This window comes from Anser anser, assembly GCF_964211835.1.
Source record: "Anser anser genome assembly, chromosome: 9".
NCBI lineage: Eukaryota > Metazoa > Chordata > Aves > Anseriformes > Anatidae > Anser > Anser anser.
In genome coordinates, this window is record NC_139729.1 from 23,241,966 (window position 1) to 23,254,623 (window position 12,658).

General features: G+C 41.1%; 1 protein-coding gene across 1 annotated transcript in view; it reads left to right on the forward strand.

Moving 5' to 3' along the window:
* SPATA16 (spermatogenesis associated 16) overlaps positions 1-12,658 on the forward strand; it is a gene marked incomplete at its 3' end in the record, with an annotated part of 83,491 nt that overhangs the window by 24,351 nt on the left and 46,482 nt on the right. Inside the window, 1 exon segment of the mRNA XM_083848104.1 lies at positions 8,159-8,248. Coding sequence (XP_083704230.1) covers positions 8,159-8,248 — 90 coding nt within the window.

Consider the following 12,658-nt stretch of genomic DNA (forward strand, 5'->3'; position numbering starts at 1 on the left):
TTTTGCTTGGAAGGAATCTTATGAAATACCACAACTAACTAGAAGAAAATTCCAGCAGCACAGTTATAAAAATGTTCAAGAACAAGCATCTGCATGGGGATAGCTTTCCCATTCTTAAAAAAGGAAAGGCAGTACATTTTCTGTCATCAGCTAGACGATAGGATCATTCTGTAGAGATCCTGTTTGAGAAGCAAAGTCTGGGTTCACCTGAAAACTGGCAATTGTGTCCTCGGGTTTCTTAATATCAAACTGTGAGGCTGCCTTAGCATCGCTGGCCCAATTGACAGTACTGCTTGGGTTCTAAATATTTGTCAGGCTGATATAAAATATTTATTCTTTGCGATCAAACTATTAAAAGCACTTATCTGTCACAGCTCTGAAGAAACGTGCTATGGGTTGACCTCACCAAACAACATCTGTGGTAACATACTTGACCACCACTTTTCATCATAAGGATAGCCATCAAAACAATTCCTAACTTGCAGTCTGAAGCAATAAAATGAATCACACAATATTTACATGCCCTGTGGTCCTTTTGGCCCAGGCATTATGGCATACCAGGGTTTAATGATCTTAATAACCCCATATGGCTTGCTGAGAAATTAGATTTTCCCTTTGGTTGCAGAAGGCAATTTTCAATTATAGCAGATGGCGAAACAGTGAAGGTCTGAGAAGTCAAGAACTGACTAAGAAACCTCAGATTAGTACTTAGGCTTTATATTGCTCAGCCTAATGCCAGTGGTTGAATTTTTGCCCCAAATGAGAGTAATCTTGAAGCAGAGCATAGCATTTCAGCAGAGCAGTCCCTCATTTATGTCTGCTCTTCAGAGGGCCAGGCCCAACAGAGGAATCCATAAAGCTGCAGTTGCATGTGGAACAACAACCTGCGGTGCATCACGTACACAGCTCAGCAACTGTTAAGATTCAATTTTGTTCAGAATTGGAGAGAGCAATGCTGAACTCCAAGACAATTGAAGACGGAGGATCCTTCAAAACATGATATACATGACTTTCTCAATGAGACTCTATATCCCCTTATGGTTTCTTTGCTTATTTTGCTTTTTTCCTCCAAGCAATCTAAAATTAATCTATGTTGACACCATGTGACCTGCCGTTTGCACATGGGAAAAAAAGCAGAGAACCTTTCTATTGGAAACATGATTTTCCCTGCAATACTTATGCTTCCTCAGCTGTTATGGTCCTCATGGCACACAAGATTTGAAGAATGACAGACATGTAGCTTGATCCAGTTCCATCACCATAGACTGGTGTTCACAGAGATCCTGTATATGGATTAAAGACTAGAAGATGTTGACGTTAACGTCATCCACCCAGCAACAAGTGATAAAAAGCATTTTGATTCATCTCTGCCCACATTTGATCGCTCCCTTCCTGATTGCTGGTGCCATTTCCTCTGGAAATAAGCTGCTCAGCCAGGGAACAGGGCTGCCTGCCACAACTCATCCCAATAGTCCTGCCATCACACCATCATAAGTCCACAGCTGGTGGTGAGAGGTGCTCTGGGAAGTGTCCCCATGAAGGACATTTGCAACCAGCCTCCACCCAGAGCAGCCCTGGGCTTCATTCCCTGCCCTTCTCCCCACAAACTCCACCTGGAAATCATGTAAGGGCCAAGGGGAGGAAGAGGAATTAGGCATTGCAACATATTTCACTAACAATGCCTCTAAGTAATGCCTGAAAATTGAGTTCATTATCATGAAGGATGCTGCATGGAGCTCTTCAAAATTCTTTGGGGGTTAGCAAGATTTTCCTGCGTCCTTTTAGGCTGCTTCACAGCTCTGACCCACTGCCAGTATTCTCCCTCCCTTCCAGAAAGGCAATGCATAGGGAATGTAATAAATCTGTGAAGCTTTTCCTGCTCTGCCTTTTTATGTGTTCGATAGAAGGCAGAGCTCTCTAATGCCTCTTGCACAATTCATAGGGAGACACATGAAGTAGAAAATAGCACCTCTGTTAAGTAGTGCACGATTGCTTTAGTGATGACTTAACAGAGGGAATCTCTTAGGGAGGCACAGTGGGAAAAAAAAAAAGAAAAAGCCCTAGTGCAGCACAAGCCTTACAGGTTTGATTCTAAATCCTCTACATTTTTCCCCATGACTTTTCAAACACTCTTAGACGGTTTAAAATAATTATTAACCATCAGGCTTTATGCAACATTTGTCAGAAGAAAAAATGTACCTCAAAACTTGGTCCTTGAATTATAGACAGGATAAATCAGGAGTCTTTAATCCAGATTACTGAATTTTTAGTCTGTAAACTCTGAATTAATCAGCTACTTCTTAATTCCCTATCTTCCTTATTTCGCAGCTTTAAACAGGACTGTATTAAAGTATGTAGAACAATGCAATCCTAGTGAAATATTAAGTAATAAAAAATAAATAATGCACCGATGCCATGATACAATGTAGTCAGTGGGCATTAAAAAGGAGAAAGAAGAAGAATTTAAGAAGAGCACAGATTTTTAGGTAAAAGTATAAAAAGAAGAAACATAATGGCTGATGCTGCTAATCTGTGGGAAGCCTGTAATGTAATGTATATTTTGCTCTAAACTACTCTCCTAATCACTTTACCTCCTCAGAAAAGGGAAGAGAAAGAGAAGAATTAGCAGCATCTAATTACTTCAGCAATTGTGTTAGGCATATTGCAATATACATAATAGATGAGATATTATTAATACAAAGCCATTCCATTGAGATTCTCTGGATAATATAAACCAGAAGTACTCTTAAAAAATAATTCCTTCTCATACCACATTTCAAATACTTCCACGTACTTCAACTTTGTGGGTTTTTTTTTAATTAATTTCTCTGAATTCTCTGATTTCAACTCTCAATCCTATGTTATTTCTAGGTCAGTATATCAGCAGCATAGTTCCTATTTTATGTGCTGAGTCTTTCTTCATTGAGGTCAAAGGCTGTATTCGCCTTGACTTCGATAATGTTACATTGCAAAAACATTTATCTACACAATGTGTGGTGGGATCCTACTTATTCTTGCCTTGCAAGAAATATGGCTCCTCTTGGAAGGAAGAGTCCAGCAACACTAGACTGTTCTATAAATGCTGAGATGCACAACAGCAATCAGAAGAGTTGGTGGTCAAGAAAAGAAAATGGCATTTGTATAGCTAGGAACACGTTGTACAAATACAACAGGGAATGCAGAGTATCTCTGCTTGTGTTTAGATGCTTTAGGAGCTTTGAAACATGTTTTTCCTAAATATCTTTTTGTTCTGGACAGGAGAACATTCTCCTTTTTACTACCTTCACAGCCGAGGAATCGAGACCTGCATAGCACATTTATCTTACGCTTGCAATTCAAAGCAAATAGCTGCTGCAAAACCTTTTAGCATGGCAGGTATATTTCACTTTACTGGCAGTGAAAAGGTGTTGTGTGTGTGAAAGCTTTATTGGGATCCCTCATTTCCTCCCTTTCTATCTGCTCAGGTATGAAAACTTCATGAGATGCTTTCTTCTGTGCACTGAAGGTCCTTGCATGTAGATGCCATAACCGCACTTATTTCTGTTTGGTTGTACAAAAAAAAATCTGACTGCACTGACAGGTCAGATGTCCTTCAGTATCAGAGGTCCTATTCCTTGATTCACATAAGTCTGGTAGAGCCTCTCCTGCCTCTGTTTGTAGCTGTTGGTTTAGCTCACTGGCGATGACTGTATTAGAAGGGATTCCTAATGAATTATCAGATTGCCACCAAAAAGACCCATCCTATTCTCTGCGATGTTTGCCTCAACAACCAGTCTTCAGTATAGCTACTCTTGTAACTACATCTGCTGAGTGGTCCTACCTCTTTTTCCTCCAGCTTGTTTCTCTATATAACCGCTGTTATCCGATTTTGCTTATCACTCCTTCAAACAGGGTGGCCAGGGCAGGGCAGGGAGGGAAGGGTGCTCCTTCCCTTGGGAAAGAGGTCCCTGAGCACAGGGCGGGGTGGGCACAGTCACAGCCAGGCATCAGTGGTGCTGGGAAGAAAACATTCCTCTGGGCACACAGGACACCTGTCCAGCTACTGAAAGACTGCAAACAAGTTTGGGAGAAAGGCTCTACCTCCCTCACATGAGCCTCCTTCACATGGCTCTCCTCACCGCAGCCACATTCCTTCTCCCTTTGCTCATTACTGGTAGCACTGAAACCACCAGAAGAAAACTGGATGGGAATACAAAGTAGACTGCAAGGAAATACACTGCCATAGGCTCCCCAAATAAAACTTCCCAAATCACAACGTAGCTGCACACACGAAGTGCAGAAAAATAGAGCGAGGTCGATTCCTGGCTACTGTAAGTTCAAGAATTTGTCTGTAGTAGAGCTGAACTCTTAAACCAGCTGGTGATCCAGCCCTTGGGATCACAGAACAGTGCACAGCAGACACAAACAGCTGTAAGGATAGTACTACACTGCAGATAATACGCTACCTGCCATGTAGATGAAACAAGGGAGAAGAAGAAAGTTGAGCTTCAATCTAATTGTACAGCAGCCAGGATTTGTCAGGTTCATCTGTAAGCATATTGGGGCTGGACCACCAGCTATACTGATTGACAGTATTCACTGAAGATAAAAGCATTGTATTAGTCTACAGCAAGTGAATACATGGTTCTGCTGAGTACTGGTTGACACGTTACTTGCTCTGACGTTGTATTTAATGCTGTGGTGAAGAACGCCTCAGCACCTCCATTTGTACAGTCACTGTACCAGTGACGTATGGACATGCAACACAGCCCACTGCCGTGCCGAATGCTCTTACATCTCTCTGCACAGACATGTATATTGCTTTAGCACTGAATTTTTATTTCTGGTAAATCACTTAATTCCTCTCTAATAGTCAATTACAATTGACTATTAAAATGTATTTGTACACAAGACCACACTATATTGAAAGAAGACATGGACAACTAAGAAAAGGAAAAAGCCTCTGTCACTCTAATTTAACAAATAACATCTCGCACCTCTACTAACAAGCTAGCTTTTACTTCCAGTACTAGCAAGAAAAATGAGTTATCTGCTTCAGTAGTGAAGTGTATTTTTTCACTTGCTTCATCTATAGAATCATCTTGCTGACTTTTTCTTGGCCTATAAAGGCCAAGTACAAATGATGCAGTGGATTGTAGTAGAGGCACTTTTTCATGTCAGTCAGATTAGAGTTAAATCCCCGTTGCATTTGGGAAGGACTTCAACAGACAATGTATACCTTAGAGAAAAGGCAATGTGATTTCCAGCAGCCAGTTTTTATGTAGCGATCCGAGTTTCTTGCCGTACCTGTTTCCTTAATACTGGGCAGTAAGATTGAAAGAAACACCTGGAGAGAGAAAGTCACAGACTAATATGTGCATCTTTGATTCACATACTCCAATTGCTATGATGGGGAGAGAGTTGATGCCTTCTCCCCCCACTCCTTGCAGTTAGAAGAAAGATAATAGGACAAACACTGTATTATTTTTAAGAGAAGATGTCAAGATGAAAAAATGAAAATGTCAAAAAAGAGGCTGATATACAGCATTACTTAAGGACTGTTTTGTTGAGAAAAACTGACCAAATGATTTACGAAAGGCTTTTAACAGGGCAGTCTTTGGATTACAGTGAAGATGAAAAATAAATGAAAATCTATTTCAAGTTTACTTTAACCTAGTCATTTGACAGATGGGGGGCAAACCTGGCAAGAACACAAGTTTTAATCTTCAGATGTAGTGACTTTATTTGCAGTTTCGTGGATTAGAAATTCTCCCTGTGCAGAATAAGAGCTGCCCATTTTCAGACGTTTCTTGTTGAAGCGACTTTTCCTACCTGAAGATCCCTGAGAAGCACACGAATAGGAAGACCAAAGGACCGATGCTTCTACTTACGGCACAAACCACCACACACAGAGATTGTCCTGTGAGCTGCAGCCGGTGTGTCCACTGCCTTCTTCCCTGCCTCATTCTTCTGTCAAAGCCCCCCTCTTGAAGCACATCCCTCCTAATTAATTACTGGATTAACCAGCCTAGTATCGAGACTGCCCATGGCTGGAGGTGGATCTTGGAGCACGGACTTGTTCTCAGTATGCACAGCCTGGCACATTGCTGCCTGGCCAGATGGGTCCCCCATCTGCTTCGATTTGAAGGAGAACTTCCTGGAATTAGGGTTTTCCTCTTAACCTTTGTTTGTATAATTCCTTTGCTTCTTATTTTCACTGGTTTTTTCCTTTGCACCAGAAGCATCTGAAATACGTCAGAGTCAGATTTAAATGCCAAAGGGAAAACCGCACAATTTTTGTGCACGCATGGCATTAATTGGCACTGTTCTGCATAAGGCTGCTAAACTGGAGCTGTATTGGTACAGCAAGGAACTCCTTTTGGGTAGAGAAGTCATCAGAAAGAAGTCAGCAGAAATCGTTTCTAATGTATAGGCTACAGAGAACCTAGCAGACTGCCACATAGTCAAAGGTAGCTTTCTGATGTTTGCTCAAGCTATTAGAGCATGCTATATTTTTCAGTATAGAATTTATAGATCAAGAGAAGCGGTTCATCTTTCTCAGACTAGTAAAAAAATCAAGATGGAAATCTGATACCTAATTCTTTGAAAATCTGCTACAGTTCTATATTTATTATAAGCCTATCACAGTACATCCTGCTCAAAGACTTACAGGAAAATGTGTTGCTAACTACCAGGGAATTATTGATTTTTTAATTTTTGCCCTCATAGTGCTATTGCTTGGCTGTGGTAGAACCACTAACTTGAAGAAAAAAGAAAAAAAAAATCAATATTACTATTATCAACTGTTGACTACAGTTTACAGCAGCAATAATCTCCTTTAAAATAGCTTGCAGAAGTACCAGTCGTCATCTAAGTAAGATATTACTGCTTTGGTCAAATCATTAAATGATGACAGTATTTGATCTTGTGACGATTTCTTTTTGGTTAAGTTTTGGTGACCATTAGTATTTTCTGAACTTCAGACCTGAACCATATTTGGCTGAGAACCGCACCCCCCCCCCCCCCCCGTTTGCTGTTGCCATTATTGTTTTGTTACTGATAGGAGTGACTCGTTTACCCCGTTAACATAAGTGGGTTAACATCCAGTGTTGTTTCACATGCTCGATTTTAGTGTACTAAAAGTAACGTGCTTCCCATCACTAAGATCTGCACTTCCTTCAGTTGTGCACGAGCCGTGCACAAACTACAGGTAGCACTCAATGAAGGCATTGGAATCCAAAACAACAACTAAGCTTGGGACAGCTTTAAGCAATGTGCACGGAGATGTTTTAAGGGAACATAAAAGTCATCTTTGTAATAGAAGGCAAAGCATTAATCTCTTTGTTGATGTGGTTTGATGTGGTAAGCTGTTATTAAATACTTTATAAAACATGTAAATAATGACAAATATTTAATGTTGCATCTTAGAACATGCTTTATGTACCTTTTCTCCAAACACTGGGAAAAGCGCTGACCAGAGTAGCAGTCACATGTTGGAGATCTCACAAGCAGAACTAATTAGATGTAGATGGAGCTGTCATGCTTGCCCTTCCCCTGCTTATACCAGAAGGATACCCTGCCTGCCAATCTAACCACTTGGCTTATGCTATTTTTACCTTTACATCCTTTTCTGGTATTGACTTAAAGCCTATAATTTGTTAGCTAAAGTTAAGGGTATAAGAAGCATGCCGAGGTCCACTCACTTAGAGCCTATCATTGATACTGAAAATATTTAAAAATCTAAGTTAGCATTACAATGAATTGTAAATGCATAGTGTTTCCAAGAAGACAGGTCACAGAACTTCCACTCATGTTTCTGGAGGTAGGGGGTTAACAAGAAGTTTTACTGTGGCACTTTTACTTATGTTATGCTCAAGCTAAAGGCAATATAGCATATTACAACAGGAACTTTTTTTAAAAAGTGTTTCCATAACAATACACAGAACCCTAATGAAACTGCATTTATAAATATAACCTCAATAAAAATTTTAATAATGCTTGTTGTCACAGTTGTCAAGAGAGAAAATGATAGTTCATATTACATTTGAGGCATACAGAGTGACTGTTGAGATGTGTAGAAGCATATAGTGGATTCATCTTAGTCACAGTTTGTTTATTAGTGGCTTTTAATGATTTAAGAATTTGAGATCTAAACTTGCCCATCTCTTATCTTTTAAAGGAGCATTTTTCTGAACCCAGCCTATTTCCGGAATCACCTGCGTCAAGCTGCCGTGTTTAGGTGCTTAGAGAGATACTCCGAAGCTGCAAGGTACTCTGGCACTCGTGGATTTATAATGGTTTCTCCACATCTCTTTCATTCCAGCTCTCAGTAGTAAGGTTATCATCATATACCCAAGCTTTTAAAAGTCAGTGGGAGCTTTGTGTATATGATCTCACATGCAGCAGAGCTCCAGTCCTCCCAGTCAGAGTAACATGAATAATCCCAATTATGTCTCTGGTTGCAGTTAGACTAATGCATATAGGAGTACTTACTCTCAGGTGTAGGGGTGAGCCCTGGTCGGGTCCCTGGGCTGCACTGGGGCAAAAGCTACATGCACACAAGCATCTTCTACTTCCTGCTTTCCTTGTACCTTGGGCAGAAGCTCAAGTATGTTCTGAGCAGATTTAAAAAAAAAGTCAAGATCTCGATGTACACTGTGATATGCTGCAAAATTTAGCCTGGGTGCAGCTGATGAGACTGCTGGTGTGAACAGAAACTGCTGGCAGGAGAAAATTCTGCAAGAGGAAGCTCTGCTTGCATGCATGCATTACACTGCCAAAAACTAAAAGTTTCAACACGCAACAGAAGTCTTTAAACCACTGAACATGCTTAAATGAAAGAAATGCACAGGGAAATGCAATGGCAGCTTGCTATGTATCATCATTACTACTAACATTAGATACTTACAGAGGACTGTTCAGCTGAAGACCACAAGGTATAGCACAAAAATATTTCACAAATCATTAGCTAACTAATGGTAGAACAGTCAACGTGAATTAGGCAAGAGGCTGAAAGGGTCACATTACTTATCATTTAAGATACACACTAGTGGTAGAACCTTGAAGCTATTAAAATAGCAGGAAAAAAGTTTGAATGAGAAGTGGAAAAACACTTTATCAAAGCAGAGTTGCAGAAAGGATTTGGGAAGATGAACACCAATTTTCTGTGCCGGACTTCAGCCAAAAAAAAAGCAAACACAAAAACAGGAACAAACAGTTTCCTTCTGCAGGACAGCATCAAGAGTGTGTCAAAATAAACTGCATTGGATTTCACATGCCAGGATGAGGAGAATACATCAGTTCTTCAAGACAATGAAATTTTTGCTAATTTCTTTGGAAATACTAATTCAGATGAACCTGGAATACTTCACTTACTGTAAATTCCACAAAAAAAAAAAAGAAAAAAAACTTTTCAAACAAACCCCTTTCAAACTAAGGAATAGAGACATTTTGTTCAAAAACACTGCAGCATTGTGATATTTCCCAGATCTACTTTTATATTTCCCAGGTCTCCTTTTATATAGCACTGATCAGAGTCTCTTCTTCCCAAAAATCTTGATTCAGAGAGAAATTGTTATCTACACAGTCATCAACAACTGAGGTGCACTGATCAGACAGACGTTTTAGGGCGGTGTTAGCAGAGTATGTTGTTTTGAGACAGATAGGGAGGGAATCCTGTTCAGGATGCTGTCAAACGCAAAGGTTCACTAGTATCCTGACAGGTGAAATACAAGATGATTTTGTTTTGTTTGTACGTTGGTTGGTGTTTTTTCTCCCCTTGAAGTCAGGCTGAGGATTTAAAAAAAAAGTTGGTTTTTTTTTTAAAAAACACATTTTCAGAAACTGGTATTTCATAAGAAAAAATACCTAAAAATGCCTACATTTAAAAAGACAGTATGAACCAAGGCGTTCATAAATATGATTTCAAAACTGAAGAAAATTGTGGTTGGTGTTACTGCAGATAAGCAATCAGTAAGTTTACTACATCAGCAGGCAAAAGGGATCTGTGTCAGCCTTTTTTTCCCCATATTGAGATGCTTTCAGGAAACTAGATGATTTTAAATGAGATTATGTATTCTGTAAAGGAGAGGAACATTCTGACAGACTGAATCCAGAGCGGTTCCAAAAAGCAGCGACTATAGCAGCATTCAGAGTTTAGCCTAGTTTAACGTAGTGTTATAGCAACTGTGCAGAGCTGCTTTTGCAGGTTGTGTTAAACTAAGCTTAGCACCACTTATGGCATCTCATTGGAGTCACTGGTCTTAGTCAAGCCCCATTAGAGGTGCAGCATGCACTCTGCCCGTTACAGACATTTGGCTGCATTTTCTGGAAATATGAACTTGGTTTTTTTTTAAATCATAACCTGTCATTTATTTCTGCTTGCTATTTGAGTATTCCTTGCCTTTCTATCCCCAGCATGTGTTTAAATCACTGTATACTCTGTTAAATACACCCAGAACACCGTATGGGTATGTGAACAGGAGGGGTTGGTTGTAAACTGTACTGCTTGGCACAAACAGCACAGATAATGACATTTAACTCAGCCTGCCTATCAAGCTGAGATCCCCTGAGATTTCATCTCTGAGGATATACCAGACCAAATTATTTGGTTCACAGAAAGTCAAAAGTTAGAGTAAGGTCAACTGTAATGTAAGCACCTCCCAAGTTTCTCTGCGTGTAACTTTCACTAGTGCTTGTCAGCCCACAGAAAACACATGAAGGAGTTTGAATGCAAGAACATCTGAGTTAGTATAAGGCAACCGATATGCCCACAACTGCATCACTCCCAAATTTTGTTGACTGCATAGCAATCCTTCAGGGTAGTGCTGTAATAGGGTGCTACCATGTAGAGTGCACCCTAAGGCCATTTGGTATTGTAAAGCAGTCCTAGAAGGACCATGCGGGGTCAGAGCATCTGCAAATGATGAATTCTAAAGTGGTGCAGCCACTTTCACCGAGGTGTCAGCTAGTAAATATATTTATCCTCTATTGTTCGGAGACTGTTCTTGACAAGCACAGTAAAGATTTAAACCTCAGAAGGGAGTAAACCTATTTCAGCTGAAAGACCATCTTGACCTTTGAACAAATGGGCATAAATTCATTATACATAAATTTAGTCTGGAAGTTACCTAGAAGTTTTAGACATTACAAGGCATTTAGGCTCAGGATCATCCTCGATAGCAGAAACTGAAAGTACCCTGGCAAAGGATAGAGTCACAGCTGATCAGAAGCTCACTTAATAACCAGAATGGAAAGTTCAGAGAAGGGTTCTGGGCTCACTTCTATAACAAGGAAGAGAAAAGGCTCTTGGAGAAGGCTGAGGGGGCCCCACCTTGCTGGGGATGGAAAGTCAGCTTCCTTAAGGAAAGACGAGACAAGGGATGTGTATATGCAAGGGGACATGCAAGCCACAGAACAGCCTGGGAAGTCCATACTAGTCCCAAGGACAGAGGAGCCAAACCATGGGCTGTTCTCAAGGGTAAGAGTGCTAGAAAGAGGACAAACACCCAAGGGTGACCCTCAAAGCTCCTGGGGAAGGAGGCATCAGAGCCTGCACATTTTCTGAGTCCCAAGCCTGGAGGGCTGTGACCCCACAGCTGCCTGTCACACATCTGCAGTGAGAGGTCTGACCAGATGAGCAACAAGGCATGAAAGCAATTTTTCTTTCTCACACAGATAGTGCAGCCTATTGCTGACACTGAAACAGTAGTAAGGTGAAGATTTGTAACTTACAGGAAAAGCTGGCTGCCTATTTGCTTTGAATCTGAAGTTTAAACTACAGAAGGGATTTTGCCCCTTTTTATCATTAAGCCGTATAGCTCTCATCTTTCTGCTAATCAAATCACTGTGCTGATTTAACAGTGTCACTGTGTTCTGTGAAAAGCTTAAGATAGCTCTTTTATCACCAGCTAGAACACTAGTGACTTGAAATTAGTTGTATACATGTAGGGGAAAACAGACTGTCTGTCCCTCTGCCAGAACAAACAACTCATCTTCATCTGACTGCACAGAGTAGGGGTAAGCAATCCTTAAGGAGGAAGGAGCTTTAGGATCTGAATAGCTGCAGCAGGGCTGACTCAGCTTTTTGACATTCCTATTCAAGAAAAACCTATATAATCCCACCAGCTGTGAAGCGAACCAGGTCTGCAAGGAGCAGACCTCAGCCCTCTGTATGACTCCAGTTGCCGTTTCAGTCAGAACTGACAAGGCAGTGGGTAAAGCTGCACAGTTCGGGTTAGTTGGTATGTTCAGCTTCTCTTCACAAAAGCTGCACAGTTCGGGTTAGTTGGTATGTTCAGCTTCTCTTCACAGAGCCGGCGGTGGCACGAAGGCCCACCCTGGGCTGGGGATGTGAGCTGAGGGAGCAGGCCCGTCCACCTTTCAACCCTGACTGGGCCCGCTCCTGGAAGGACAGGGGAAAGTTCATATTCCTTCCCCATCCTAATTGTTTCCACTTTTCCTCAACAGAAATAAACAAAAGGAAAAATTCTATAGAAAGAAAATAAAAACCATTGGTTGTCATAGAAACACCAACACAGAGGGAACTCCCCCAGCCGGGGCAGGGCAACTCAGCGCAGGCCCCAGCAATGGTGGGTGCCCCACATGTGGCTGTGTGGGGTCAGGCAGCAACGAACCCCCCATGGCCACCTTCAGCAGCTCTGTTGAGGAGAAGGGGCCC